The 25,932-nt window shown below is 37.7% G+C and overlaps 1 protein-coding gene across 2 annotated transcripts in view; it reads left to right on the top strand.

Moving 5' to 3' along the window:
• The window catches only part of CD2AP (CD2 associated protein), an 89,580-nt gene extending 67,260 nt beyond the window's left edge, over window positions 1–22,320 (top strand). Inside the window, exons 10-18 of one of the 2 annotated variants that reach the window (XM_056343995.1) lie at window positions 2,161–2,197; window positions 2,472–2,534; window positions 5,910–6,069; window positions 9,521–9,663; window positions 15,879–15,994; window positions 16,830–16,916; window positions 17,507–17,691; window positions 18,842–18,905; window positions 19,994–22,320. In XM_056343995.1, the coding sequence (XP_056199970.1) occupies window positions 2,161–2,197; window positions 2,472–2,534; window positions 5,910–6,069; window positions 9,521–9,663; window positions 15,879–15,994; window positions 16,830–16,916; window positions 17,507–17,691; window positions 18,842–18,905; window positions 19,994–20,035 (897 nt within the window). In that variant the 3' untranslated portion in view covers window positions 20,036–22,320. Of the gene's footprint in view, window positions 1–2,160; window positions 2,198–2,471; window positions 2,535–5,909; window positions 6,070–9,520; window positions 9,664–15,878; window positions 15,995–16,829; window positions 16,917–17,504; window positions 17,692–18,841; window positions 18,906–19,993 lie in introns of those variants that run through there. The other variant, XR_008822612.1, reaches the window with a different exon arrangement.
• The last annotated feature ends 3,612 nt before the right edge of the window (window positions 22,321–25,932 follow it).

Below are 25,932 nucleotides of genomic sequence, written 5' to 3' on the forward strand. Positions count from 1 at the left end.
TTACTGAGTTAAGCTCTTACTATTTTGAAAGCAGATAAGCAGTCGGTCTCTTCCATCTGTAGTAGCAAAATGCTGAATGACCCCTGTGGAACCCACTGGGAATTTTCCACGTTGAGACTTGCCAGTAGGTTGCGGTGTGTGAAGGATAATCTTTGGATGGGATCTAGAAATATTTTTTTCACCATCTTACGTGCTAACTTGTAAAAATTTGTGTTTTCGTGCGGTACTCTTTGGTCCTGTAGTTTTTGTTCTTATTCTATATATTTTTATTGACATTTGTATGGTGTTTTGGTTCGGACAAGTTTGTGCGGCAAAGATGGTTGTGTTAATTGACAGATGTATGTCATCCCCAGATGGGATGGATTCAGCTCCAGATCGGGACATCTAAATGCTGAAGCCTATATCTCAGCAGAACAGCATTTGAGTTTCATAGTAATTTAGTGCTGTTTGGTCTGGAATTGGAGACATTCACAGAGGAACAGAGGATTGCTAGATAAAACCTGATAGATAGTTACTGCCTTAGCATTTAACCTGAGTTACTTAATATACACAGGAAGTGTAGTTACTCCAAGTCAGTGCTTTCTTTTCAAATTGATTCTCAGCTTTGGAAGGGTGGCATAAATGCTATAAATACAGCTCACTTGATTTCAGGGGTGGGTGGGTAGTATCACAGTTTCACAATACAGAATTGCTCCCTTGAGAGAGGGAAGGAAGAAAATTATTCTTTTACCATAGACAATGTTTCCTGTAGACAGACCTTGCTTTGATCCTCTATTCTGCTCTGTGTAGTATGTCTTGATACGGGGATTCATCTTCCACTGAGCAGCTTTGTAGTTCAAGGCATTGAATAGCTGATTGTTGTGATCAGCTATTTGATATCAACTTAATAAAAAACATAGACTGGAACTACATAACAGCAAGTTGATGCTGAACTCTGTGATATTTTTATATATACATAGGTAGCAGTGCTGCACAGCTGGATGATGTGTTTTCTTTTTTGGGAAAGAAAGAAAATCCAGTGTTGTTACTTCAGTTCACTAACTTTTGTATTCTCTGAAACTAGAGAAAGAAATTTGATATGGATTTTCATGTTTGCTTAATTGCATTTCACTTGTTGGAATAGAATCTTTGTGCCTTAAGAGCTTATTCAATAGCAGTAGAGGCACAGAAGGGAAATCCATCCATAGCAACTCTTTCAAAAATACCCACTGCAATGTACTTTTGGAGGGTCTATATTACACTGATCCCATATGGTTTCAGCAGTGTTTGTATAAAGAACAGGTGTTTTTATAGGTTTTTGTGATTGTTTTATCAGTGAGTCTTGTTCTTACTGCAACCAGAGACACCAGTATTTTTAGGATTTGGAGTCCGAGGCTTGAGATGTCTGGCTTGAGAGGTGCCATAGCTCCTTCAACAGGAGAGAGTTTCAAATTCAGTTTTACCAGTTTAAGGAAAGTGATGAGTGACTATGTTTTAAAATAGAGTTATTTTCAGTGTACAGACTTTGGCACTGTAATACTTGGTGATTTTTTTAATGACTAGAGTAGTTTGTCTACCTTTCCCACTTAAATATGCATGATAAGGGAGCTCAAAACAATGTTTTTCATGTAACTGCAGTGTTTGTTGCAAACACTGCTTATTTTTTCTTACATTATTGTAATTTAAAAGTCCATTAATTTAAATAGTTCCTCTGATACTTAATCTAGAATCTTTTTATTTTTTAATGAAAGCGATGATTTTTGGTTCAAAAATTTACCTGATTGCTCTTTTAAACTTGAATGGAAGTAAAATTAAGGTTTACATAGCGAAATTCAAATGGGTGCGATCAGAGCAATTCTTTAGACTGGAAAATATATAATTCTTAGTTTTTAGTTCTTTGTACCTCTGCTACTTATGCATGTTGCTGAATCATTGATCTGATTTAAAGAAACCAGCATTTTGTTCTTGTTTTTGCAGCTGGTTGTCTGGGAGATATCAGAGGAATTACTCCAGTTCTGTGTTTTCTGTCTGTGAATTGATTGCTTCTGTGTGAAATGCTTTAAATCGGCTAGTAAACAAGCTAGATGTTACAGTATGCAAAACAAAACACAAACAAGTCTGTCTTCAGTAGAGAAATTCTGTTTCTTTATTGTAACTTTTTTTTTTGGGTGCATTTTGCAGAAGCCAAAGAAACCTCCACCTCCAGTTAAAAGTACAGGTACGTAGTATGTGTCTGAGGAAATACAAAATGTTGGAAGCTGTGCATGACTTACTTTTTTTTTATTTTATTTTATTTTGCCACTGCTGCATATTTCCTGAAAATATTCAAAAACTTTGGAAACATTTTAGGGCTCAGGTGACTGTTTATAAATAGTATTACACTCCTTGCAAAGGAGAAAATACACACCAGTTTGTGTTTGTCATATTTTTAGATAGTGACTAAGATAATTAAAGCTCTTTGAGAAATATCTATGGTTTGTTTTCACATTCAGCTCCAAAGCCTGAGTTGCCAGCTGGAGAGAAGAAATTCCCTTCTTTGAGGCCTGAAGAAAAAGGTCAGACCAGTTTGCTTCATAATGAATTTCAGACCATGATCTTGTAAATCAGTTACAGTTTTTAGCTTGGCTGCTCTCTGTAGTGGGTACCTGCTTGGAAGGCATCATACAGATTCTCTTAATGCCATCTACTCAATTTGTCATCTCTGTGATCTTGTGGAAATGTCTTTAGAGCAATTAGAACAGCAACTATTCTTTTAAGAAATGTTTATTTCTTGTTACTTCATTACATTCTGGAAAATGTTTATTGCACTACAATAATAACATAGTTATTGAATTCATTTAAGGATATTAAATGATAGTGTCTGCAGTTTTGAATAGTAAGTTACTAGAAATGAAAATGGTTGCTGCTACTTCTGAATGTTTTGGCTGAAATCGGTCTCTGATTGGAAGTATTTTTGAAAGAAATAACGGAACAGTTACAGCACTCAGACAGATGTTATGGTCACAATGCTCAGAAACAGAGATTTCTTGTCTTGTTAATTCTTGCTATGTTTCGTATTTTCCAGTTTCACAGAGTTTGGAGATGTTTAGCACTTTATTCTTAAAATTTAAAGGACACCTTTTTTCAGAAAAAAAATAGCTACTATTATCACCCAAACATGTTTCTAAAAGGCTTCTTCTCATATTTGAAAAGTTTGCCAAGTCAAACTGTTTGATTGTGTTTAAAAGTCAGAAGCTTAAACAAACATGCTGGTTGGGTCTTAAAGAAGTAGTTCTGGTGTTACTGCAGTTTATCCGTATTAGAAAAACATGCTGTGTGCTGTGAATAGTGAACTGGCTGACTATAGCTAGACAGCATTTTGACAAGTAAACCTGCTTGATGGTTTTCTTGGCTTCCTTGGGTAGATTTTATAACCCACATCTTAAACAAAGCATGTTCTCAGGTGTTTCATATGAAGGATAGTTGTTAAATTCAGCTGTTTCCTCTGCATGTGAACAAAAAAGTTATTTTTATCTGTTGGAACAGTATCTTCAGGTGTGAATTGAGATCAGCTGTATGATTCTAGAAATTCTGGTCACTTGGCTCTTTGTAAGTTTAAGTTTGTTTAAACTGAAGTAAGTTCAATTTTACACTGCTTCTGTTTGTACGGGGTGCTAACCTTTGTGTCATTGAGTTTAGCTTTCATGGAGGAATATAGGAAAAAAGATAGTTACTGAGTGACATCGTCCAAAATGCTTAGAACATGAGAGCTTCTGAAAAATTAAGGTAGAGAACAGCCCCTTACTGTTGTACAGGAAATGGAGTAAGTGTCTCATATTCAGTTGAAGGTCGTGTCTTAAAAGTTAGTTATTTAGATAGCAGTGGTGTTTTACTAGAATAAATGCCTGCTTATCAGTGCTGTTTTACTTATGGAAAAATAACCATGTTGGTACTAGTGATTAATTAAGTATGAAATTGTACTCTAATTAGTTTAAAAAAAATAATTGAACAGCGCTAATCACAAGCTATCAAACCATGTAATTTTTTTATGCCTATTGGAAGAGTAATAAATCTGACTTTAATTGCAATAAAAAAAATTAAAACAATACTCCCGTAAGTATTTCTGTATTTATAGTGAAGGACACTTAGTGGTATCATGTAGAAATTTTTGTCCAGTGTAAATGCCTTCAGATTAGTATTTTTATTTCCATTACTAAAGTGCTCATTTTTAGCCAACGCTTATCTTTTCCATTGCAGAGCAAAATCCAAAAAAGAGGCATGCCATTTTGTCCGGCAGAATTGTTCAGTTTCTGTGCTCGTGGTGAATTTTGACCTTTGGTATTAACTTTTTCCACTTAGCTGTGGATGGTTTTTATATTCAGATTTTGAGTGGGAGTAATTGAAGAGAAACTGACAGATGATAATTCAGGAATACGATTTGATGACAGGATCTTTTCTGCCCTGTTTATGAACTCACTTTTTCTTAAAATAAAAGGCGTAATTCTCAACTTCTGTTCAGCATAGCTAAAATAAAGCTAATTGATCATCAGTTAATGCTAACTGCTATTGGGCGTTTAAAATTTAAATCTTGCATAGAGATCAGTAGGCAGAAGTGGCTAGCGCTGGTAATGGGCTGTTTTACATAGGACAGTCAGCACCACCGTGTGGCAAAATCTTTCCAGTATTTCAGTACTCAACTTGTTAAACTCGGTACTGAGACTGGACGGGGATGCTAACCAGTTTAGGGTTTTGGTTCATATCTCCTTCTAATGTTTAAACATACCAAAAGAGGAAGAAAATTCCGCCCTGGATAATGCGTTTTTGCAGAAGTATCTCTCTGCTCTGTTTACTTACTTGTATTCCAATGACAGTAAGTCAGTGTGTTCCCATTTTACAGTTGGAGGGCTGACACTCACGGGCTTCAGCACTTGTCCAAAGTCAGTCAGTCATAGACCTCACAGTTCAGGCTGTGATGAAGCTGAAGCAAATTTCCAACCCGACACCCAAATCCATAGTATATGTAAACGTTTTACATTAGACCAATACTTGGTTAAAAGCAAAGTCGTGCGAGGGGAGGATGGGGAGAATCAAAGCTGAAGGTCAGTCTTTCCATCCCAGTTTACTGATTTACTGCCTGGTAAGGGCAGTAATTGTAAAGGACCGTAACTTCTTACTATAACATAGCGATATTGTAAGTCCTCAGTACTTTATGCATGCCTGACTGAGCTGTAGCATAATTTTAAAAGGGAAAGTAGAAGGTATGCCCTGGATATCCTACAGGGTGTGATTAGGGAACATGCGTTGAGGACTATTAAACTAACATTTGTGAAGCAGCTTGAATTTGTCAGGGTCCCGTATGTTATATGTCAGCTCCTCTGGATGGTATTCAATTGGGACATGCAGCCATTGTACAATAAATTTAACTTTGTTTGATTTTCCCATACTTAATTTGTATCTCAAATATGCAGGAAGGTTGACTTTATCTAAAATAAATTCAGTTATTCAGATAGATATTAATTTTCCCCTTTTTTCCATAGCTAAATTATGTTGCTTTTGTGTATGGAAGAAGTCTAGTTACAAAGAATAAAACCTCCAAACCCTGCCTTTTAAAGAGGAGATAGGTGAATCGTGGAAAAGAAAAAAGCAGTAGCAATACAGGGAGATTCTTGGTTCTTAGCTGTCACTTGCCGTATAATAATATGAATCCATAATTTCTTGCTACTCTTTTGTCTCAGTAAAAAGACGTTTTGCTTACTTCAACATGTTTTTTGAGTTCAGGTAAGTAGTTTCTGTGTTTTGATAAGGTATCGCTTAAGACACTTGCATATCTGTTTTTCACTTTGATCTTCAAAGAAAGTATTTCTGACAGAAGTTGCTTTCTAATTGATTAGTGTTGTAAGAATTCTATACAACATGGGTTTTTAAAATGTTGTGGTGACTTACTTTGTCAGATGAAAAAGGAGCTTTGGATCAGAAGCCTTTGAAGCCACAAGCTCCTCAAGTACCACCCAAGAAGCCTATTCCTCCAAGCAAGACTAACAGCTTACTGAGAGCAGGACTTTTGCACCCAAAACGTCCCGATAAACCTATTTTGCCATCATCTGTGTCCAAGTCAGTATAACCTAAATAATATACACAACTGTATTTTCTTTGGTTTGTTGATTGATCTTCCTTTATGGATGAGGTGGGAAGAAACGTATGTTTTTAGGGTTAAAAGGATGCAAGGATAAGTTTCGTCCTACATCTACCAGTGTCTTAGTTCTCAGAGTCTTTATCAATGTGAACACTAGAACTTTCTAGTCGTTTGAGATATTGAATCCTTCTCAGAGTAAGTATTAACAGCAGAACTAACCATGGAGCAGATGAAGTTACAAATCTGTGGGATGCTGTGCTTTAAGCCTGCCTGCCCCATAATGAAGAAGTTGTAGCTACAGTAGCAGTATGGTGTAAAAGAATCTATGGACATGGTACTTGAGAATTATTATGGTGTTGGAAAAAACCTGAAGATTTGGGCTGCATCAACGTTTGATGTTTCAGCATTTCTGTAGAGTAAGGTAGATGGAAAGGAAGGGTTTAGCACAGTTAGTACGTGTAGTAAAAGTACGCAGTGTTGCTCTCCTGGGGAAGAAAGCACTTGTTACAGAACTACATCCAGTCTCTGTATGCTGTCTGGAGTATTCTCAGTTGAGTTACTGGACAAACAGGGAGGGTAATAGCAAGTAATTCTCACTATTTCTTTTAGATCCACTTGAAAAAAAAATTTCTCATGAGTTTAAAAGAATTATTTATGGTGTTTCACTGAGACTAATTTTGCATCAATACAGTCACCCACACAGTTTCCCTTTCTGTCTTATCAAAGTATTTGCTAGATCCTTACCCAAAACTGTATATAAACTCCTGACGGGTAACTGTCCCTTTGGGATTTTTAGTTCACTTGAAAGAACCATGAGAAAGTAAGGTTGTGATGCACTTGGCCTTGTACCAATAAAGGAGCAGACAGCTGCTACATTAAAGAGCTTGCACCTTAAATACATGCAAAGATACAGGGTGGCAGCAAGCATTTGTTAAGGTTTATCATCTTTAGAGCAGGTCCTGTATAGCTGAACCAAAAGGAAGAATATCTAAAGGGAGAAAGCAGTGAGGAGGGGAGGGCAGTGGGGAAAGGGAGTGTGGATAAAGCACACACTTTGGATGGTTGACTCCAACAGGGATCGGCTGCCTCTGATCCCACCCTGCAGAGCCCTGGGAACATTGGACGCCTGAATGAAGAGTTAGACCATTGCCAGATTCTTCTGGTTAGGTTCTCAGTGTGCAGTTATGTTATAGAACTTCATATTTTGGAGACTTTCCCAAGTAAAGATTTTTTTTTTAAAAAAAAACCACAAGTCATGTTCTCCTCAATTTTAACAAATAATTACAGCTATGGAGGGATACATATGTGTAGTTAAATAGATGTCTGTAGTAAACAGTGGTCCTTTAATAACTGAAGACTTTAATTCTTAGGGGTATTTAAATATATTTAAGTGTCTGAAAGTTTAACATTGCTTTAGGAAGATAAGGCTGCTATCTCTTTTCCTGCTACAGTAAAACGTCTAAATAAAGCATTTGGGAGGTGAGTTAATGACAGGGACACACTGAAACTGACAACTGCTCTGTTTTGTAGTATTTATATATGGCATATGCAGGATAACCAGGTGATCAGGCCCAGGCAGCATGGGGTTATGACAGGCAGGTCCTGCGTGACTGACCTTACCTCCTTCTGTAACAAGGTGACCCTCTTAGTGGATGAGGGAAAGGCTGTGGATGCTGTCTGCCTGGACCTTAGTAAAGCCTTTGACACTGTCTCCCACAGCATTGTCCTGGAGAAACTGGCTGCTCATGGCTTAGGCGTACACTTTGCTGGGTAAAAAACTGGCTGGATGGCCAAGCCCAAGGAGTGGTGGTGGATGGAGTTCAATTCAGTTGGCAGCCGGTCACAGGCGGTGTTCCCCAGGGCTCAGCACTGGGGCCAGTTCTGTTTAATGTCTTTATCGATGACCTGGATGAGGGGATCGAGTGCACCCTCAGTCAGTTTGCAGATGACACTGAGTTGTTGGGGAGTGTTGACTCACTGTAGGGCAGGAGGCTCTGCAGAGGGTCTGGGCAGGCTGGACCGATGGGCCGAGGCCAATGGCACGAGGTTCTACCAGGCTCAGTGCCGGGTCCTGCCCCTGGGTCACAGCAACCCCAGGCAGCGCTACAGGCTGGGGGCAGGGGGCTGGGAAGGTGCCTGGTGGGAAAGGGCCTGGGGGTGCTGGTCAGCAGCCGGCTGGGCATGAGCCAGCTGTGTGCCCAGGTGGCCCAGGTGGCCATCAGCATCCTGGCTGGTATCCGAAAGAGTGTGGCCATCAGGAGCAGGGCAGTGCCCGTCCCCCTGCGCTGGGCACCGGTGAGGCCGCCCCTGGACCCCTGTGTTCAGCTTTGGGCCCCTCACTGCAGGGGGACGTGGAGGGGCTGGAGCGTGTCCAGAGCCGGGCAGGGGGCTGGGGCAGGGGCTGGGGCACAGGGCTGATGAGGAGCGGCTGAGGGACCTGGGGGGGTTCAGCCTGGGGAAGAGGAGGCTCAGGGGGGACCTGATCGCTCTCTACAGCTGCCTGAGAGGGGGTTGTAGGCAGGTGGGGGTTGGCCTCTTCTCGTAAGGTAGCAAGTAATAGAATGAGAGGAAATGTCCTCAAATTGCACCAGGGGAGGTTTAGTTTGAATGTTAGTAAAAATGTTTTCACCGACACTGTTTTGAAGCACTGGACCAGGCTGCCCAGGAAGGTGGTTGAGTCACCATCGCTGGAGGTAGTAGATGTGGGACTTGAGGACATGGTTTACTGGAATTGGCAGTGTTAGGTTAATGGTTGGGCTGAATGACCTTAAAGTTCTCTTAGATGATTCTATGATTCTAGTTTTATGTTACGGCATTAAAGAAGGCAAGATTTGTAAAGGAAAATGCCATCTTTTGGGTTTTTTTTTGCTGTGTGTGTTTTGGTGGTGGTTTCTTTTTTTTTTGTCCCTGGGTGATGTGTCCAGACATGCAAAAATGCATGGTAGAATAAAAGCCGTATATACAAAGTACATTATCCTATACCCAGAACAAAATAACTTGTTCTTGGCAGCTTTTTTTTCTTTACAGGAAGATCTTGATGTCAAGGAGTCTGAGTATGTTTCTGAATTATTTCATGAGAGATTGCTGAGGGTGCTGTTCAGGTTTCTTGATTTCTGTTGCCCTGAAGTATAATATTTTAGCTTTAAATGCCAAAATGTGCCTTGTAGAGAAAGTTTTGTGTTATTTTTACAAGGAGATTGTACATGTTTGACAACTCTGCAAGAGCTGGAAAAGAAGAATTCGTTTATAGGACTAGAGTTAGTCTCCAACAGACTTGATTTTAAGGCTTTGGAAAATATTTCAGTATTTTTTTCAGGTTACTTCTAATTCTTGTTATGTTTCAGTTGTAAACTATTTATCTGCTTGACTAGATATGTGGTTCTCTCTCTCTTTTTTTTTTTTTTTTTTTTTTTTTTTTCCTTTCTACAGGTCTAATGGAGAACTTGTTTGTCTTCGACCGAAATCTGAAGTTGAGCCAGTAGCAAAACCAAAGTTAGACTCTGAATCATTACCACTTAGACCAAAATCAGTAGAGGTAGATTCACTTGTGGTAAAGAGCTCTAAAGAATCAGGTAAGAAAAGAATAAAACATTTTTTTGGGTCTTTCTGTTTGGATTGTAGTATTTTACAAAGTTAGAATAAGCTTTCAAAGTTATTTATTCAATGCCACAGAGTGCCATTACAGCTGTTCAGGGGAAAGTAACATTTTTTAGAACTGCTGTAGGTAGCTGAAGGTAAGAGTCAGCAAGTGATGAGCAAATATGAGTAGGCTATTTGGTGGTAGATGATGAGCTATGTGTTTTAATAGATGACAGGAAGGGAAAAACATAAGTAATGATTTGTTCTTCTAATTTGAAAGCATGTTTTTTTGCTGGCAATTACCTTGTGTTTTTATGAAATTTTTTTCCTTACTGACTGGTTCTGTTTGTTCTGCTTTTGCATTTTGGATAACTGGCTTTTCTAGCTAACTTGCATATTTTTAGTAATGCCATTGCCTTCAGCATTCTGTGATTAAGTTCATAGCTGTTCTAGATTATGACTTTATCATACCTTAAATTTGGGCCAGCATGGAGTGTTGTACATTTGAGTTTCATCCTTACGGCTTTGCTTGATGCAGCTTGAGCCAAACCTGGTATCTCTAAAAATCTAAATTTATCCAGTAAAAGCCTTGATACTGGTTAAAGTACCCACATGGATGATTAGGCTCTCTGAACTATTATATAGTTACCTGTAGTCCTTTACTGACAGCTCAACTGATATCAGTCCTCTGTGCCTCAGGCAGAAATCATCTGCTGTGGGCATATTTTTTAAACTCTAAATTATTTTTACTGTATGACTAACCACTACAGAAAAAACTGTAGCAAAATTGTACCTGCAGTGTTTGGCTTGCATATCTCAAAGGCAACCTTTCATCTCAGAAAAGGTTTCAGTAATAACACATTTTGAATTAGTATAACTTGTTGGGGTTTTTTTTAAGACCAGTTACAATATTCAGGTTATAGAATAATTGGTACTAAAGTGTAATAAATTCATCTAGAAGATAAAAATAATGCATTAAAAAACTGAAGCGGTTTATGAATAGGAAAGAGTACTTCTGATTTTTTCCATTAAGCGTTTTAAAATGGGCTTCTAAGCTTAAATGCTTTGTGTGAGGAAACGTTAGTTCATGTATGTTTTTAACCCAGAAACTGCATTTTTCTGAGCCACAAAAAGCTGGATTCCAGCACGTATTAAAATATCCTGAAGTTATTACAAGTGTTATCAGTGTTGCCCTAAAGTATTTATAAGCTCTTTTTTATTATTCCCCAGTAAAATCTATGCATATGCTGTGATATGCCTTGTTTTAAAGGTGTTTAATTGGCCATTTAAGCCATTGCCTTTTTTTGAAGACTAATTTGAGTGAGGGTACGGAAGAAAAATAACTAGGCCAAAGTAAGCTGAGATATGAAATAGCAATGCACAACCTAGCCTTAAAAATATAAGCCTTGCCCTACGAATCACATGTTTATCTAGGATTGTGCTTAGATGTGTTACTGTACAGCATAATATCATTTATCCCCAGGAAGAAACTCCCCATGAAAACATATGGAATGTCTTTCCCCCACCCCCCCTTTAGGTGCAATTATCTTGACATCTTTAATAACCACAGTGGCACCATAGTAGTTGTGATATTAGATAATCATGTATATAACCCCCCTGATTTTATCTGATTTAGAAAAAAAATTAAAAATACATGAATTCTGTTTTGCTAGCATTAACTTTTACAGGCTCATGGAGCAATACAAGATTTTAGCACCTCGATAGGGCAGGAGACAGGCTGCGTAACAAGTGGGTGAGGTTTGTTCAGTGGTCCTTGCTGGGTGCAGAGCAAGCAAAGGAGGCTCAGGCAGTCTGTGTAGGGATGCAATGCTGACAGTGTCAAGGAAAGTTTCAAAAATCCTGTTATGTGAAACTGCCCTTGTTTAAAACGATCTGTGTAAGTCACTTGTAGTTTTACTTCACTTGTGAAAAGAGACTAGTTCACACTCCTGCTAGTAAAATGTAATGAATCTCATGCTTTATGCCTTTGTATGCATTCTGATGCTAAAGATACAATACTGCATGCAGCAGAAAAGGCTATATAAAACTCCAAAGATGTTTGGTCCTAATACAGAGTTAAAAAATGTTTAATCTAACAAGAACTAGAGTAGGTACTAAAACATGGGGGGAAATGTATGGCTGGGGTTGGCAACGGTTACCAGAATCTTCCCCCTGTTCCCCCCTTCTACTTTTTTCTTGGCTTTTTCCCCTCTGCTTTAGATTCAGAACCTGAATTGAATGAATTTTTAGAAATCCAATAAAGTATGGGTCTTGTTTTTCTTCTTGCAACTTAGTTTGTCCATGAAGTGTGGCGTATGTTGAGCTACTTTCAATTTAGCCTAAGGAAAAGCTGTAAGTTCTGTATCTATAGGAAAAAACAACCCACCCCATACCAAAATTAGGCCCCCAGCCATCAGATAAGGACAAATACTCAAAAAAGTTCAGAAACACTGATCATATTGAAATACCTCCTCTTGAAGCTTTATTTGAAAAATGGCATAAATGTTTCTCTGTTAGTTTAGAATTTAAGTACTGTAAAAGAATAAAGCTGTAATACTAGCATGCTGAACATGTAAAGCAATTCTGTTTCTTCTACAAATGTTTCTTTTTCCTGCTTTGTAAAATAATTTTTTTGTTCAGAATCTTTTTCTAGACATTCCTCTCCTTGACTTTTCTTTCCAGATTTTGTTTCCTATCCTGTTTGCCATGTTTCCCTTCTTACGTGTCAGGAAATTACCCTACCCTTCTCCATTTTGGTAAGATAACAATCTATAAGGAAATCCAAATGCTTTATGCCATACGCATAGCCTCTTAACGTCGTAAGCATGATTTTCAGTTGCAGCTATTGATACTAAAATTTTGGGGGTTCAATTTAAAATGTTTTTTTTTTTTGTTGTTTGTTTGAATGCAATGCCTGTTTGCCTTAGCTGTTAAGAAGTTACTTTAAGTATACTTTTCAGTTAGGAACTTGTGGGGATTAAAAAAAAAACAACAAATAAGAAAAACTTTACAGGCCAACTATTGACAAGCCAAACCTAGTGTTTGTAGTGAAATGTGTTCAATAATTTCTAACACTTCTGGTGTATGTAGATTGAATGGCTTTCTCTTTCTGTACACACAAGTTATGCAGTTATGAAGCTTTTAGGTACTGAATCCACTAGTGTTGGCTATTTAGCATCATGAGTCTTGTAAAATAGTATTCTTGAAAGTTGTGTTAGACACACCTTTAATTGTAGCAAATACCTTACTATTCCTGACTGCAAATTTAAATATTCTAAAGCTTGTATCTGTGCCCTAAATTTTTGGGGTGCAATCTCAGCAACATGAGTAATAGGAAAAAAGGCTGCCATCTTCTCTTACTCTCCTGATTAATGTGAGTCCTTATCTAAAACATGGGCTGCCTGGCAGTGCTTCACCCAGTGCGGGTCCAGTTGGATATTTTTACTTTTTCATCGTTTTTTTGAACCCTAGCCAGGTGAGATGTTGAAACTATAATTTCTTTAGACACTCCTTCATTTTTGCTTGTTTTTGTGAAGGCTTTTTAAGATAAACTGCTGTAAATACACTTGAAGCATTCACAAGTTTAACAAAACCTCTCACCTAATTATATCTGTTAAAGCTCCTAACAGTTCTGTTGTGGCTCCATTAAGCTTGCAGTAGAGACATTTCTAATAAGTCTGTCCTAAGTAACTATTTAAGCTTAGCTCATTAAACTTAGCTCATCTTTCTTTCTAGAAAGGTGCTGTTGCTCAGCCTTAAAATAATTTTCTGACTTAAATTATCCCCAGAGGTACAGTATTGCTCTTTTGGCACTATGATGGGATTTCCTTTTAACAATTACTCACAGGCTGTCTGTAAGAAAGTGAAATCACTTAATTGATTGAAATGGGTGTAAATTGTGAACTTTCTGTGTGTTTCCATTAGTATCTGTATTGGTTTCAGTGGGGCCAGGATTTCTCCTAAATTAACTAAGAATGCTGTTCAAAAAGAAAACCAAGCAAAACCACAAACCCTAATCCCCACCAGCCTGTGTCTTAATTTCTTCCCTATACCAAAGCAATAAAATGGAATGGTAAACAGGAACATGCAAGTGCAGCCAGTATTCCCTCTGACTGTAATGTCCTGGTAATATTTTAATGCTGAGCAATTGTTTCAAGTGTAGCAGTTTCCTTTAGAAGCTCTTTACAAATAGGAAAAAAAGAGCCACCTGGCTTTAGTGTCATCCCACCATCTATATTTAAATCGTATACAATTCAATACATCATTCTTAATATGCCTGATGTTTACTTTGTTCATGGAGATGGGGTGGAATTACAGTAAGAGCAGCAACTCAATTTTCAATTCTTATTTAAATTTACTGCCAAATGATTTGTCAGTTCTGCAGAATGACAAAAGGAGGATCATTTAAAGGCAAAAATTACTGAAATGGGTGAGAAGGCATGTATATTTTTTTTCCTGCCTTCATGTTATCTTTTTAGTAATACCTAACTATAATGTAAATCCTGATTTACATTTTGGCATGGGTTCATGCTCTGGGATTACTGACAGTTAAGAACGTAAAGATATACACCTGGATCGCTATTGCTTGACTTCTAATAAGTTACACATTTTATTGGTACAGACTACAACAGAAATACCTTCATAGTTATTTATTTCTCCCTCATCCTGTTTTCCGTCAGCCGCTTGCCATTCATCACTCTTCTGTTTCTTCCTTCTTTTTCTTCCCTGCTTTTTTTGATTACAAATATGATAACATATTTACAAAAGACTGCCTTTATATTCTCTTTACAAAAATGAAAAAAAAGTAAAACTGATTGGTAACAGGTAGTGTTATAAGTGCTTGCATTTCAACAAGGCAATAGATGATGAAGTAGATGTGTTCAGGAATGTCTGAAAGCTGTGAATGTTTTAGGGACTTCAAGGATAGTAATGTAGAGTAGAAAAATCAGTTAATACATTCAGTGGAAAACTTAGTTCCTGCAAGTGTAAATTAGCTTTGACAATGGTGTGAGTAGAAGTGGAATTAATCAGGATTTTAAGTTATCCGAACACTGAAGCTGTATGAATGGTCTTGCTCAGTGTTCTTAGTACTTTTTTTCTTATCTGACTTCTTGCTATACTGTCAATATGAATGAAAAAGTAAGGAAAGAAGTATCATAGCTTCTGTTTGATAAATCATAATGTCATGTAAAAATTGGAGGTCACCATAAACAAAACCCAGAGCCTTGAATGTTACTCTTAGTGCCCATAGTAAATTGTGTCACGTTTTAGTTAAGTTTAGTCTCTAGAAGAAATAATGGATTTGTGTGGTAAAATGATATACAACATCTATAACCTTATGTTGATGCTTAAATAAGACTATCTCATTACAAATATGTTGGCAGGTAAGTATTAATATTTTTGTGGAGAAATGGTTAAGAAGTCCAGTTGTTAACCAGGTGAAGTACTTGTGTTATTAGGTTAGATATGTTCTGTTCCTCCTATTAATAGATTTTTTTTCCTAAGATTGCCTTTTCCCATAGGATGTAAATTTCTCTTATTCTAAGAGAGAGTTTACCTAGAGCTATGAGCGTAAAGAGACTAATGGGCAGACATCTACATGATTTCATAAAATACGAGAATGGAGTTTTGAAAACTTTTATTACAGACTTCGTGAAGTTCTGTATTCTCTTTGGACAAAGTACTGCATATGAAAAAACTACCCTGCAAGGAAATACTTGCAGTTAACATCTTGTTAACTTATTTTAACCAATGTGTGTGAACATGGATGTTAACATGTTGCTTTTATTTTTGTCCTAGTCACTAAACTTGGATTTTCATGCAAGTTTAATGATAACAAAATATGCTCTCCTACATAATTGAGTATGGCAATACTCAAAAATGTCTAATCTCAAAAAATATATTTTTCTGCACATACTAGTTAGGTCTGTTTTATGCTGCCATGTGACTACAGCACTAGTTCTGTTGAGAACTTGAATTTAAATGCTAATTGAATTAACTTTTTTTTTTTTAGGGGAAAATGTGGTTTCCCAGATATGCCAGTCATGTGGTTGCTTCATATAGCTAGTGTTGTATATGCTGAAATTCTTTGAAACAATAAGAGTTCTGATAATTTGTGTGTGTGTGTCTTAAGGAAGAAAGTGACAAAAGAAGAACGCAGCAAAACCTTCTGGTCATGATGGTGGTCTCTGTTTTCATCTCTTTCTAGATCTGTTAAGCTTTGATGATGTAATAGCTACCTCAGATAATCTATCACACCCCACTGCAAACCGACCCAAGATGCCTGGTAGGAGGCTGCCTTCACGTTTCAATAGCACTAGTCCTGTGAGTATATCGGGGGTGTTTCCTAGTAGTGAACTAAGAACTAACTTCCCAGGAAACAGGATTGCACTAGGAAAGTGTCTCATGAATCATTTTTACCTGAGAGGTAAATGCCACAGAGGTTCAGTTCCTGTAGACAAAGTCTACAGGAATTTCCATTCCCAGGAGAGAAGTGTATGTAAGAGAAACAACGTGGCTGTGTCGCAGCTGGAGGAGTCTTTCTGTTCTGTGGGTTATGGCTCCAGTGAGTACTTGGCTTTTCTAAGATCACTGATGATGAAACCATACACACAACTCACAAAGTGTCCTTAGTGTCTTACAAGCCTAACAATATATAGTCTTTGGCCACAACAAATTCGTAATTTAATGTTGCTGTAATGTGGGTTTTGTGACCTCATGTGCTGAGATGTAAGATTGTCAGAACATGAGAACCAGGTGGTGCAGAGTCCTTGAAATCAATTTGTATCATCGGATATCATATAGTTCAGTCATGCTAGTTACCATCTACAGTTACTGCCCATTAATGTTTGTTTTGTTGAAGCACTTATATGCTCCCAAAAACATCAAGGACTTGTTAAGTACTGCAGAGATGCTTGAAAATCCTGCCCAAGTTTCCTATGTTCAGTTTAAATTCATCTGAATGAGTAGTGCAGGGAAAGAAAGTTCGGAGTGGCGGGGAATGAAAACTGGTAATCTAGCGATTGAAGCTTGGGGGTTTTTGTTCTGTATTTTTTCTTTTTGTAGTATTACATCCTTAGAAACATCAGGCAGTTTTTATTTACTTTTTATTTTTTTTAAATTCTGAAAACCTTCTCATTTTTTATAAATCGTTTACCAGGCAAGTCAAAATGTGAGTCCGGAAAAAAATTTGAAGACTCAGAAAGAAGAAGAAAGTGCCAAACCAAAGCCATTTGAAACAAAAAAGGTATGATACCAAAGAGAGCTAGAGAAGTACCAGTTGTTCTGTTCATCTTGCTCATGTTTCAAGTTTGTATGGATGCTACAATTTAAATACAAATGATTATATTTAAATGCAAGTGTACAGTGTCATTTAGTATAAAGTTCATTATACTTCAGTATAATGTGCATCAGTTCTGATGAGAACTATTACATGAGGTAGCATGAAACTGGTGGTGTTTCCCAAATAAGCTTCATGTCTGCTCAGCCTTCAGCCTCCCGACAGAACAACTGAGCAGATTAGAAAGGTGCACAGAAGATTGTTTATAATGAACCAATGGGCTCCATTAAATCAGTTTGTTTTTTAAGGTGTAGAGAACTGTACTTTTTTAAAGTGAGTACAGGAACCTCAGGGAAATGCTTAATAAAGAGCTGTATAAAATAACTTTCACATACTACAGTCGTCCATTTGAACTGGACATTATGTTTTACCTTTTGGGTAGAAAGTAAAGGAAATTTGTACACATGCAGCTGCCATACCAGTACAACGTCTATGCTGTAAGTGAGCCATTCATAAAGATCTTTCTTAGCTTTCTGCTCGGGTTTTTTTTTTTTCAGCCATCTGCATTCAGTCCACCAATTCCATCTTCATCTCAGAGACCAAGTTCTGTTATACTCAATTCTTTTCCTGGGGACATCCAACTTAAAGGAGAAACAGATGATGAAAAAATTTCTGTGGAAGAGCTCAGGACTCAGATGAATGAATTGATGGGTTTAGTAGACACACTGAAGAAAGAACATGGGTAAATATTTTCCTTCTCAATTTACAAAGGAATATATAAACATCTTCCAAATGTCTTGAATGCCAAATTTCTTAAAAATAAAAAGCTAGTCTATATTAATATTAATTGAGAACTTCTTTGTTTAGAACTTGATCTAACTAGATGTCCTAAATACCTATGAATTTGATGTCAGACTATTTTGGGAATTTGTACAGGTTTTTTCCTTCATATTCTGTGCTCCTGCATTCATTACAGCTTTTTGAAAACGTTTCTTAAACAGTTAGTACTCTCACTGTAAGGAAAAATAGGTAATGTTGAGGGTATAGAAGTACATGTACTGGCCTTGTGTAACACTGCGCACAAGTAGTTGCAGTATTGACAGGACTGTTGGTAGGGAAAGATATTACAGAGCTTTTGAAGTTGGTGATCGTGGTGGCCCCATCATCTCTGTGCATGTGGGTAGGGTTGTGTTTGGAGAATGATGTAGAAAAAAAATAAAATTTGTGTTTGAGTAAAAATAATAAAGACCAATCTGCAGAAAATTTACTTTTTCTGTTTTAGTTCTACAGCACAGACATTCATTTTGGTACTATTTAAATAATGACTAGTGTTAACTGAACTGGCTTTTATTGACCTCTGGAGAGGTTATAAAGCATCAGGATCAGTTGGTCTCCAGAGTAAACTAGTAAATTATGAGTTCTGGAGATCAATGAACTAGCTTTTCAGTGACTTGGTAATTCTTAGTACTTTCTTGCCTGAACATACTTATGAAATAAAACACATTTTTAGGAACTTTGTATTCTAAAGAATGACTGTTCTCTATGTAGAAATTGCCAGATTACTTGGAGAGTTGAATTCAAGTTAAAATAAAAGAACGGTACAGATTTTTAAGTAGCCTACTTAAAATTGTGATTATAAGTTAGGGATTGGTGCCTAGTGTTAGGTAAGAAGTGTTGAGGGTTGGTGGAATCTTGTGGTCCAACAGGCTTGAGTGCCAGTTCACTAGTGGGCCTGTACTTACATGTAAGTTTTATTTATAAGATGTAACATCAGACAGTTATGTGGATTGCTCTTGTAAAATTTAAACAAGGCCTGTGCTTCCTGTTCTCGGTAATATGAATTCTTTTTTCCCCCATCTGACCTGTATTTCTGGTATCTTAACCACTATTAGGAGAGAACTGGAAAAACTAAAGAAGGATTTGGAAGAAGAGAAGCTGTTGCGAAGTAATCTGGAGGTAACGTTAGCAATTTGAAGGTGACGGGGGGAGTTTACAAGTATACATAGGCAGTGTTCTGAAATCTGGCGCCACAGTAAAGTGTTAATGAACCTGCTCAAACTTTTTGTGTTGCTGTGCTAGCGTGGCGTTGAACGAATGCCTCACAAAGCGGTTGGATGTATATGAAAGATTCACAGTAGGATGTGTTGGGGTTGCGAGTTCAGTTCAGCGTTACTAGATTCTGCTCTTTGCTAGAAACATGTCCAACTGGACGTGTTCCAAGAGAGAAGAAGAATACTTTGCTTTTGTAAAGCTGAAGGAAAAATCGACTTTATGCAATCAAAAGAAAAACTGGGCAAAAGTCAACTTCCCTAAATTTTTTGATGGATTTGTTTAAATATTAAGTGGATAATTTGCCAAAAGAACAGAATGCATCTGAAAATTTTTCTTATGAATGAATGCCACTCCTCTCAATTTATTAATGAAGAAGGCTACCTGCATTACAATATGATGACATTAAGTAGTTAATAGGATGAGCTCATTGTAGAAAAATATTTGTCTGGTACAAAAGAGCATTTTATTTGTGAAATAATACCTTTTATTGACTACAAAGCTACTTTTGAACTCTTGGTGAGTTTGCTTTTTAATGCAACTCAAAAGCAATCAATGAAGTTGCCTTAAATATGCACCGGGGATGAAGAAGAGGTGACTTTACGTGTATCCTCTAAATCCATTTGAAGAAATACAAATTAATCGTGGTGCGTTTTTTTTGCATGAAGGCTGCTTTAGGAAGTTAGTCTGAGGTGGTGATGCAGTGTTGCATGGGGGCATGTCAAGTGATTTCACAACCCAGCTTTGCTTTATTCAGAGTTTATCCAACAAAATGTAGCAGAACTATAGGCAAGTTTGTAATGATTTTAAATTCTTGTTTGTTTAGCGACATACTAGTATAAAGTCAGCTGTAAATACTAAACTGTCAAGTGCTTCTGTGTTGTGATTTTTACTGAAGTGTCTTTGAAATACAACAGTTATAATTTTAGTGAAAGCTCTGAAGTCTTTATCGCCACTCCAGTACTGACTCTCTTTTCAAAATGTCCATTTTCCAGCTTGAAATAGAAAAATTGAAGAAAGCAGTGATGTCTACATGAGACAGCTGTGGACTCAATGTTTTTAACTCACCAGGAATTCAAAGATGAACACAAGGAGAACTGACTCTTTATTTCATAATAGTGGATGCTGGTGTTCAACAGTCTTAAAAAAATATATAGTAAAATAAAAAAAAAAGAATATAGTCTTTTATTCAGAGAGATAAGAAAACAAAAAAGAATAATGATGTAATTTTTTTGCCAATATAAAAGAGGCCTTATTTCTTACTGTGCTGGAATTGCAGACCTTATTTTTTGGTTTGCTTGAAAATACTACTGAATCTGTATAGAAAGGAGAGGGAATTCTTAACAGATTTTTATCGACTACCTGTAGCTTAATTTTTGAAGAGATCTATACTATAAATAGGGTAATCTATCTTCACAAGTAATCTGTAAAATAGTCTATTGGGAGGGATGGAATAACTGTATCGTAATTGTAGTTGCTGCTTTTCCCCTACATGCAAAAGGGAATATATGATATTTGTATAATTTTGGCAGTTTTACCCAGGGTTATGCTGTTATGCCTGTCTACAGTGAGAATATTAATAATATGCTGTTTATAAGTTGAGTAATGAGATAGGAATTTGTTAATGCCATGAAGCAGGTGGAACTCCCATGCATTGTAATTAGAACGAATGATCTGAGGAGTTTAGCAGAACATTTTGTTGCTTGCACTATTGGATTAATAAGGGATTTAGGACTGAATCATGAAATTATGACAAAAATAACTTTTAAAACCACAAAATGCAAGAAATACAGAAGACTAGAATCCAGTCTTAACTCAACCTGTTGTGCCTAAAATACTGCAGCATACAGCATGAAAAAGTAAACCTTAAGTCACAGTGTCTGTGCTTCTGTGTGTCTAAACTGAAGACAGTCTTTCTAGTGGTTAAGTATGCATCTTGATCTGTTTTTAAAATAGTCTTGACCTGTTTTTAAAATAGTCAGGTTTTGTTATTGTCTCTAAATAAATCCCTTTTGAACTTTGATACTCCCAAAAGGTCTCAATATTTATATATTTATGCCATAAATTTTCTCAGTATATTGTGTACCTCTAAATTTAATAACAACTTCGTATTTTAATGAGTGGTTGGAACAGTTGCTTTGACAGCATTATGCTGGTGTCCAAGATGGTGTCTTTCACATTTTATGGAAAACAGTTGAAATCTTGTGGATGGCTTTTGTCTTTAACCCCTGAGCTCAACGCAGTGCACCAGAATAATATAAGAGGTGATATTTATTGCTGTGTTCATTTGATTGAAGAATTAAAAAACATACAGCTTCAGAAAGCCAGTCAAATGCATTACTTCTGTTAGTAATCACCTTATCTCCTATTGGTCTATTAGAATTTAAATGAAAAAAAAAACCGTGCCACATAGTTTGACAACTTTACCAGTAAGAGAAGCAATGAAGTTTCTATTCATGGGAATAGTAAAAAATACAGTAATTATTTCGTGTGTCACTTGAGCAAGCGACATGGAAGTGTTACTTCTTAGAGAGCATACTTTTTCCACAGTTGATGCGTCATAAAATACAAACAGGAAAAAGTCAATTGGAGGATGTCTGTCAGTTGTTGATTTAAATTGTTCATAAAATTTGGTTAATATACTATGCAGGTATTGGGTAATATTTGCTAGTCACATTGCTAATCAGCGGATCAAATATTAGTGCTTTTAACTTTTAATTGCCTAGGTGCATCACAAATGAAGTCTTGAGCCAGATCTTTATATTGAGGAGTAATGTGCAGCAGTAATGCCTTGTCAGACACTAAACTCTTACTTAGAATTTGTACCTCTGAGTCAGTTGAGGAAAAGCAAGAATTGAGCCTAACGGAACAGCCAGTTTTGTTATATAAGCTCCTCACTGTGATTAGAGCATGAAACAAATCTTGAAATGAATTGCTCTACAGAAGTTGTCTGCATGTAAGCTTGTAGCAGATGAACAGAACAAGACAATCAGTTAAAACCAGTAATGAAAGGTGTTTGTTATTTAATGGCCTTTGTTCACTATAGCAATAAATGACCCAAGTGCAATGACTTGATTTAATAAATCCTTCTTTTAAAAGTCGCTGCTATGAGTATTTTTAGCCATAAGGAAACTGCCCAGATACGTGTATCTTGTCTTCAGCTAGTGTTACGGACCAGAGTGGAGGGGGAGAGGGTAATGGTTTTGAAGACATTCCGCAATACAAGTTGCTGAAAGCAGTATGCTTCACTGAATTGTTTACCGGTGCTGTAAAATGATGCATGCTATCCAAACTCGGCAAATAAAATAAGTTCAAAAACCTGTTGAAATGTCTGCTCAGTTCTGTTCAGGAATGTTTGGTATGCCATTAAATTTTCTACAAGAGCAGTCCAGGGGGTGGGAGCAAAGTGTATGACTATTTGTATAGACAGTCTTGGAGACTTTCAGATTTTAATTTGCTCACTGGAATGCTCTGGTTCCTGACTGTCAGGATGGCTTAGGATGGAAACAGTTGGAAAGCTTACTGTTTTTCTTTGTAAGTGTAACTGGGAATCTTAACTTCCCAGTATCTCCTTATTCCCCCCACTTTTTTTTTTTCTGTCGGTCCGTATTGAACTGACCTTACTGGCATCTTCAGAGCCTTTTCCTAAGACCCCTATTACCAGTCAACAAATAACATGGATAAATGGATGTTTGAATCATTTCTTAAGACTACAGTGAAGATCTGAAGACTGAGAGCGTGGCAGGTTTTAAAAGGGGTGTGGATGAGGGAAAAGGCAAATGAAGAATAGGCAAACAGAAGGACATTTTTAAACTGCAAGGTTTTTATTGTATCTTCATAACATTCTTTAAAAAGCTTTTGTTTGCATACAGGGTACAGTTTAAAAAACAAATTAACATCAAATTACAGGTCTACTTATATATAGTTGATCATCATTAAGGTAACATCTTTCATGAATGTTGCTCCAGGGAAATGAAGTTTCTGTTGAAAACCTGTAATGTATTGCAAGGTTTGACTTTGAGTTGTGTAGAAAAAATATCAGTACCTTGTATTCGTTGAAGTCACAATTAGCAGAAGTGTGTTAACTCTTTCCGAAGAAATTGGTAAAACTAGATTTTCACAGCTGCCTTACTTTTAGCTGCTATTAAACTGATCTGAGATGTTCCCAATTGCTGGCTGCTTTCTCAGAGCAGTGTCAAAGCAGCTGGTCGTAGATCTTGGGTAATTGGATTTTGCAAGAGCTAAAAAGACAAACCACTCCCTTTTGGGTGCTGAGGCACATACCTCCCAGCTTGAAGAATGCAGCCTCGACCAGCTTGTAAAGCGTGAGACCTGATGCTGCTGGGTTCAGCGTTTGGAGTACCCCCTTTGCTTGTTGGAAGTCATGGTTTGAGTATCTTGCGAAGCCCTTGGGAGCACAGATCCACACCTCTTCCTTCCGAGCGAAGCATGTGTGTGTGTCTGTTGAAGTATGCCAGCCGTTGCATCCTTCGGAGGGCTTGCTAGATTGAGGAGGTGTTGGAGAATCGAGAGTCATGGGGTGGTTAGTCTTGCTGTTGTAGCAAAGGTTCAGGGAGTGTGTGTGACTAGGGGAAGAAGCCTTTTAAAACAGGTGTCCGTACCTTGATGCGGTCTGGTCTTGGGTCCTCTTCTTACTTAGAAGGTTGCTAAGGTGCCACCTTCAAATTTGTCTTTAACCAGTGCTATATCAAGTGTAAGTCATTTAACCTTTCCAGATGGGTTGCGTTGGCTGTGTCTGATTGCGCTTGGCTTAATTCCTACTTGATACCAATGTGAGACGCAAGTCTGGCTATAACAAAACAGAACATTAAATAATACCTGCCTTTAGGCTAAAACTGGAGACCTACCTTGCGGCAGAGGCCTGACTGAAGTTGCGGTAGCAGGCAAAATGATGTTATCCCAGGAAACCCTATAAGACCATGACAAACATTGCAGGACTGGAAAAAATTCCTGACCAAAACTCTTCCAAAGCAGCCCTGTTGAGTAGCGTGTTAGGAATTGCTCTATTGTTATGACAAACTACTTGTTGTAAATTACTGGCTACTGGAAATCTGGCTGCTGGAGGTGAGCCAATATTAAGAGAGCGAGCAGTGAATGTAGCACAAGGTTCAGCAGACAGCTCTCACCCCTTACAATGGGTGCAGCCCATAAAGAAAGGATTCTTAATTGCTCATTGAGCTTTTTACCTGTGCGAGAGACTGTCAGTAGTGTCATCTTTGATTTACGAAGGGTAATGCATTAACCTGGCAAGATTTTTTTTTTTCTTTTTCTTTCTTTTTTTTTTTGTCTTGAGAAGATCAATACAGACAATACAGAAGATGCCTCCTCCACCAGGAGGAAGGGTACAAACCACGCAGGCATGATTCATCTGTGTGGACTCCTGGCAGAGGTGGCAATCTAGCAGTTTTGGGGGTGTGTTTGCAACTTGTTTTGTCATTTTGCAGTGCAATACCTTTATTGTTCGTCTGCAGGTTCCTCAGTGCTAATCCAGTTGGACAAGAAAAGAAGCATACTGATGCCCAAGATTATTTCCTCATGGGAAAACTGTAAATGAGTCAGAGCACCCAAGCAACGCTGGGTAAAACCGTAAGAGTGAGACTGGGGCACGATGGCAGCAGATGAATGGTTAGACAGTCGCCTCTGATATCTTGAGGATCTCTGGCTGTGTTAATTTTGTTTACAGTAGAACCCAGATTTCTATAAACGGTGAGTATTATCACAAAACCTTTTCCAGAACTGTTCGAAAATCATCGGTGGTCTGTGAAGCTTGTTTGTTCATAATCTAAAATGCACTTAATTGCTTAGGCTGTGTTTACTTTGCACTTCGTTCCTCAGTTTTATGTTCTCCTTATGTCTGTGCAGTGTTGATGTTTTAATAAATCTCTGATCTTTTTGCTTGTAGTTTTGTAATTGGTATCTAATCAAAGTGTTGCCACTTTTTAAGAAAATCAGAAATTTTCTTACAGAAAAAGTTACTGTGAAATTCACTTTCCTCTCAACTTTACTTAATACATTTGGAAAATGTAAATTTCCCTTGAAAAATACAACTGATAGCATTCTGTATAATTAAGAGCTTTAACTTTTATCCTCGGATGACCATGTTGAAGACTCTAAATAGTTTCCTGCTGCAGCCCTTCTAACTTGCCACATTATGGTGGTTTATTGAGTTTTAAACTAGCCATGTAGCCATTCAAGCCCTAAAAATAATAGAATAGGTTCATAACAATGGGTTTAATATTTTTTAGAAAATGTTAAATACACGCAGTGCGAGTTTGCAGTGTTTGGGAAAATATATTTGTGTAGCCAATTATGGCAAGACCATGTAAAACTTTATTTTGTGCAGTATGTGTGTGTCGTTTTTGCGCAGGATACCATTCCCCATAAACCTAAGGGTAGTTTGTTTCAGGAGCAGTGAGGAGGGGAAAGCTGTGACCCCAGGTAACGGAGAGCTTTTTGGCCAGAGACCTCGGTCCCACCAGGCTGGGGTTGTAGTTCCTACCGTTGTCGCTGCTTGGGCTGAGCCCTCTGGTAGCGGCAGCCACGTGGGGCCAGACTGCCTGGCAGCATCCTGCCAGAAATGAAAAGTACGAAGGAGCTTGGGGTGGAGGAAAGGAGGGATGGTTTTGTAGAGTTTTACAAAACACTTTGATTTTAAACCAACAGAAGTCACGGAGTAAGGGCTTTGAATTTAAGGCTACGATATGTTCACGAACATATGGATTACTTGCTTGACCTTTTTTTAAACTGTTTAAAGAGGTGCTGTCCTCTTGCAACCACTGTCTAGCCACTCACTCCTCACTCTTTCAGAGCTTTGCCCCCCTGGGGTGCTGTGATGAAATGAAATGAGGTGGAGAAGGAGGTTCCACAGCTGGTGACAATCTCCTGAGTTGGGTGGGAGGTACCTGAGGGTATG

This window comes from Falco biarmicus, chromosome 6 (assembly GCF_023638135.1).
Source record: "Falco biarmicus isolate bFalBia1 chromosome 6, bFalBia1.pri, whole genome shotgun sequence".
Classification (NCBI taxonomy): domain Eukaryota; kingdom Metazoa; phylum Chordata; class Aves; order Falconiformes; family Falconidae; genus Falco; species Falco biarmicus.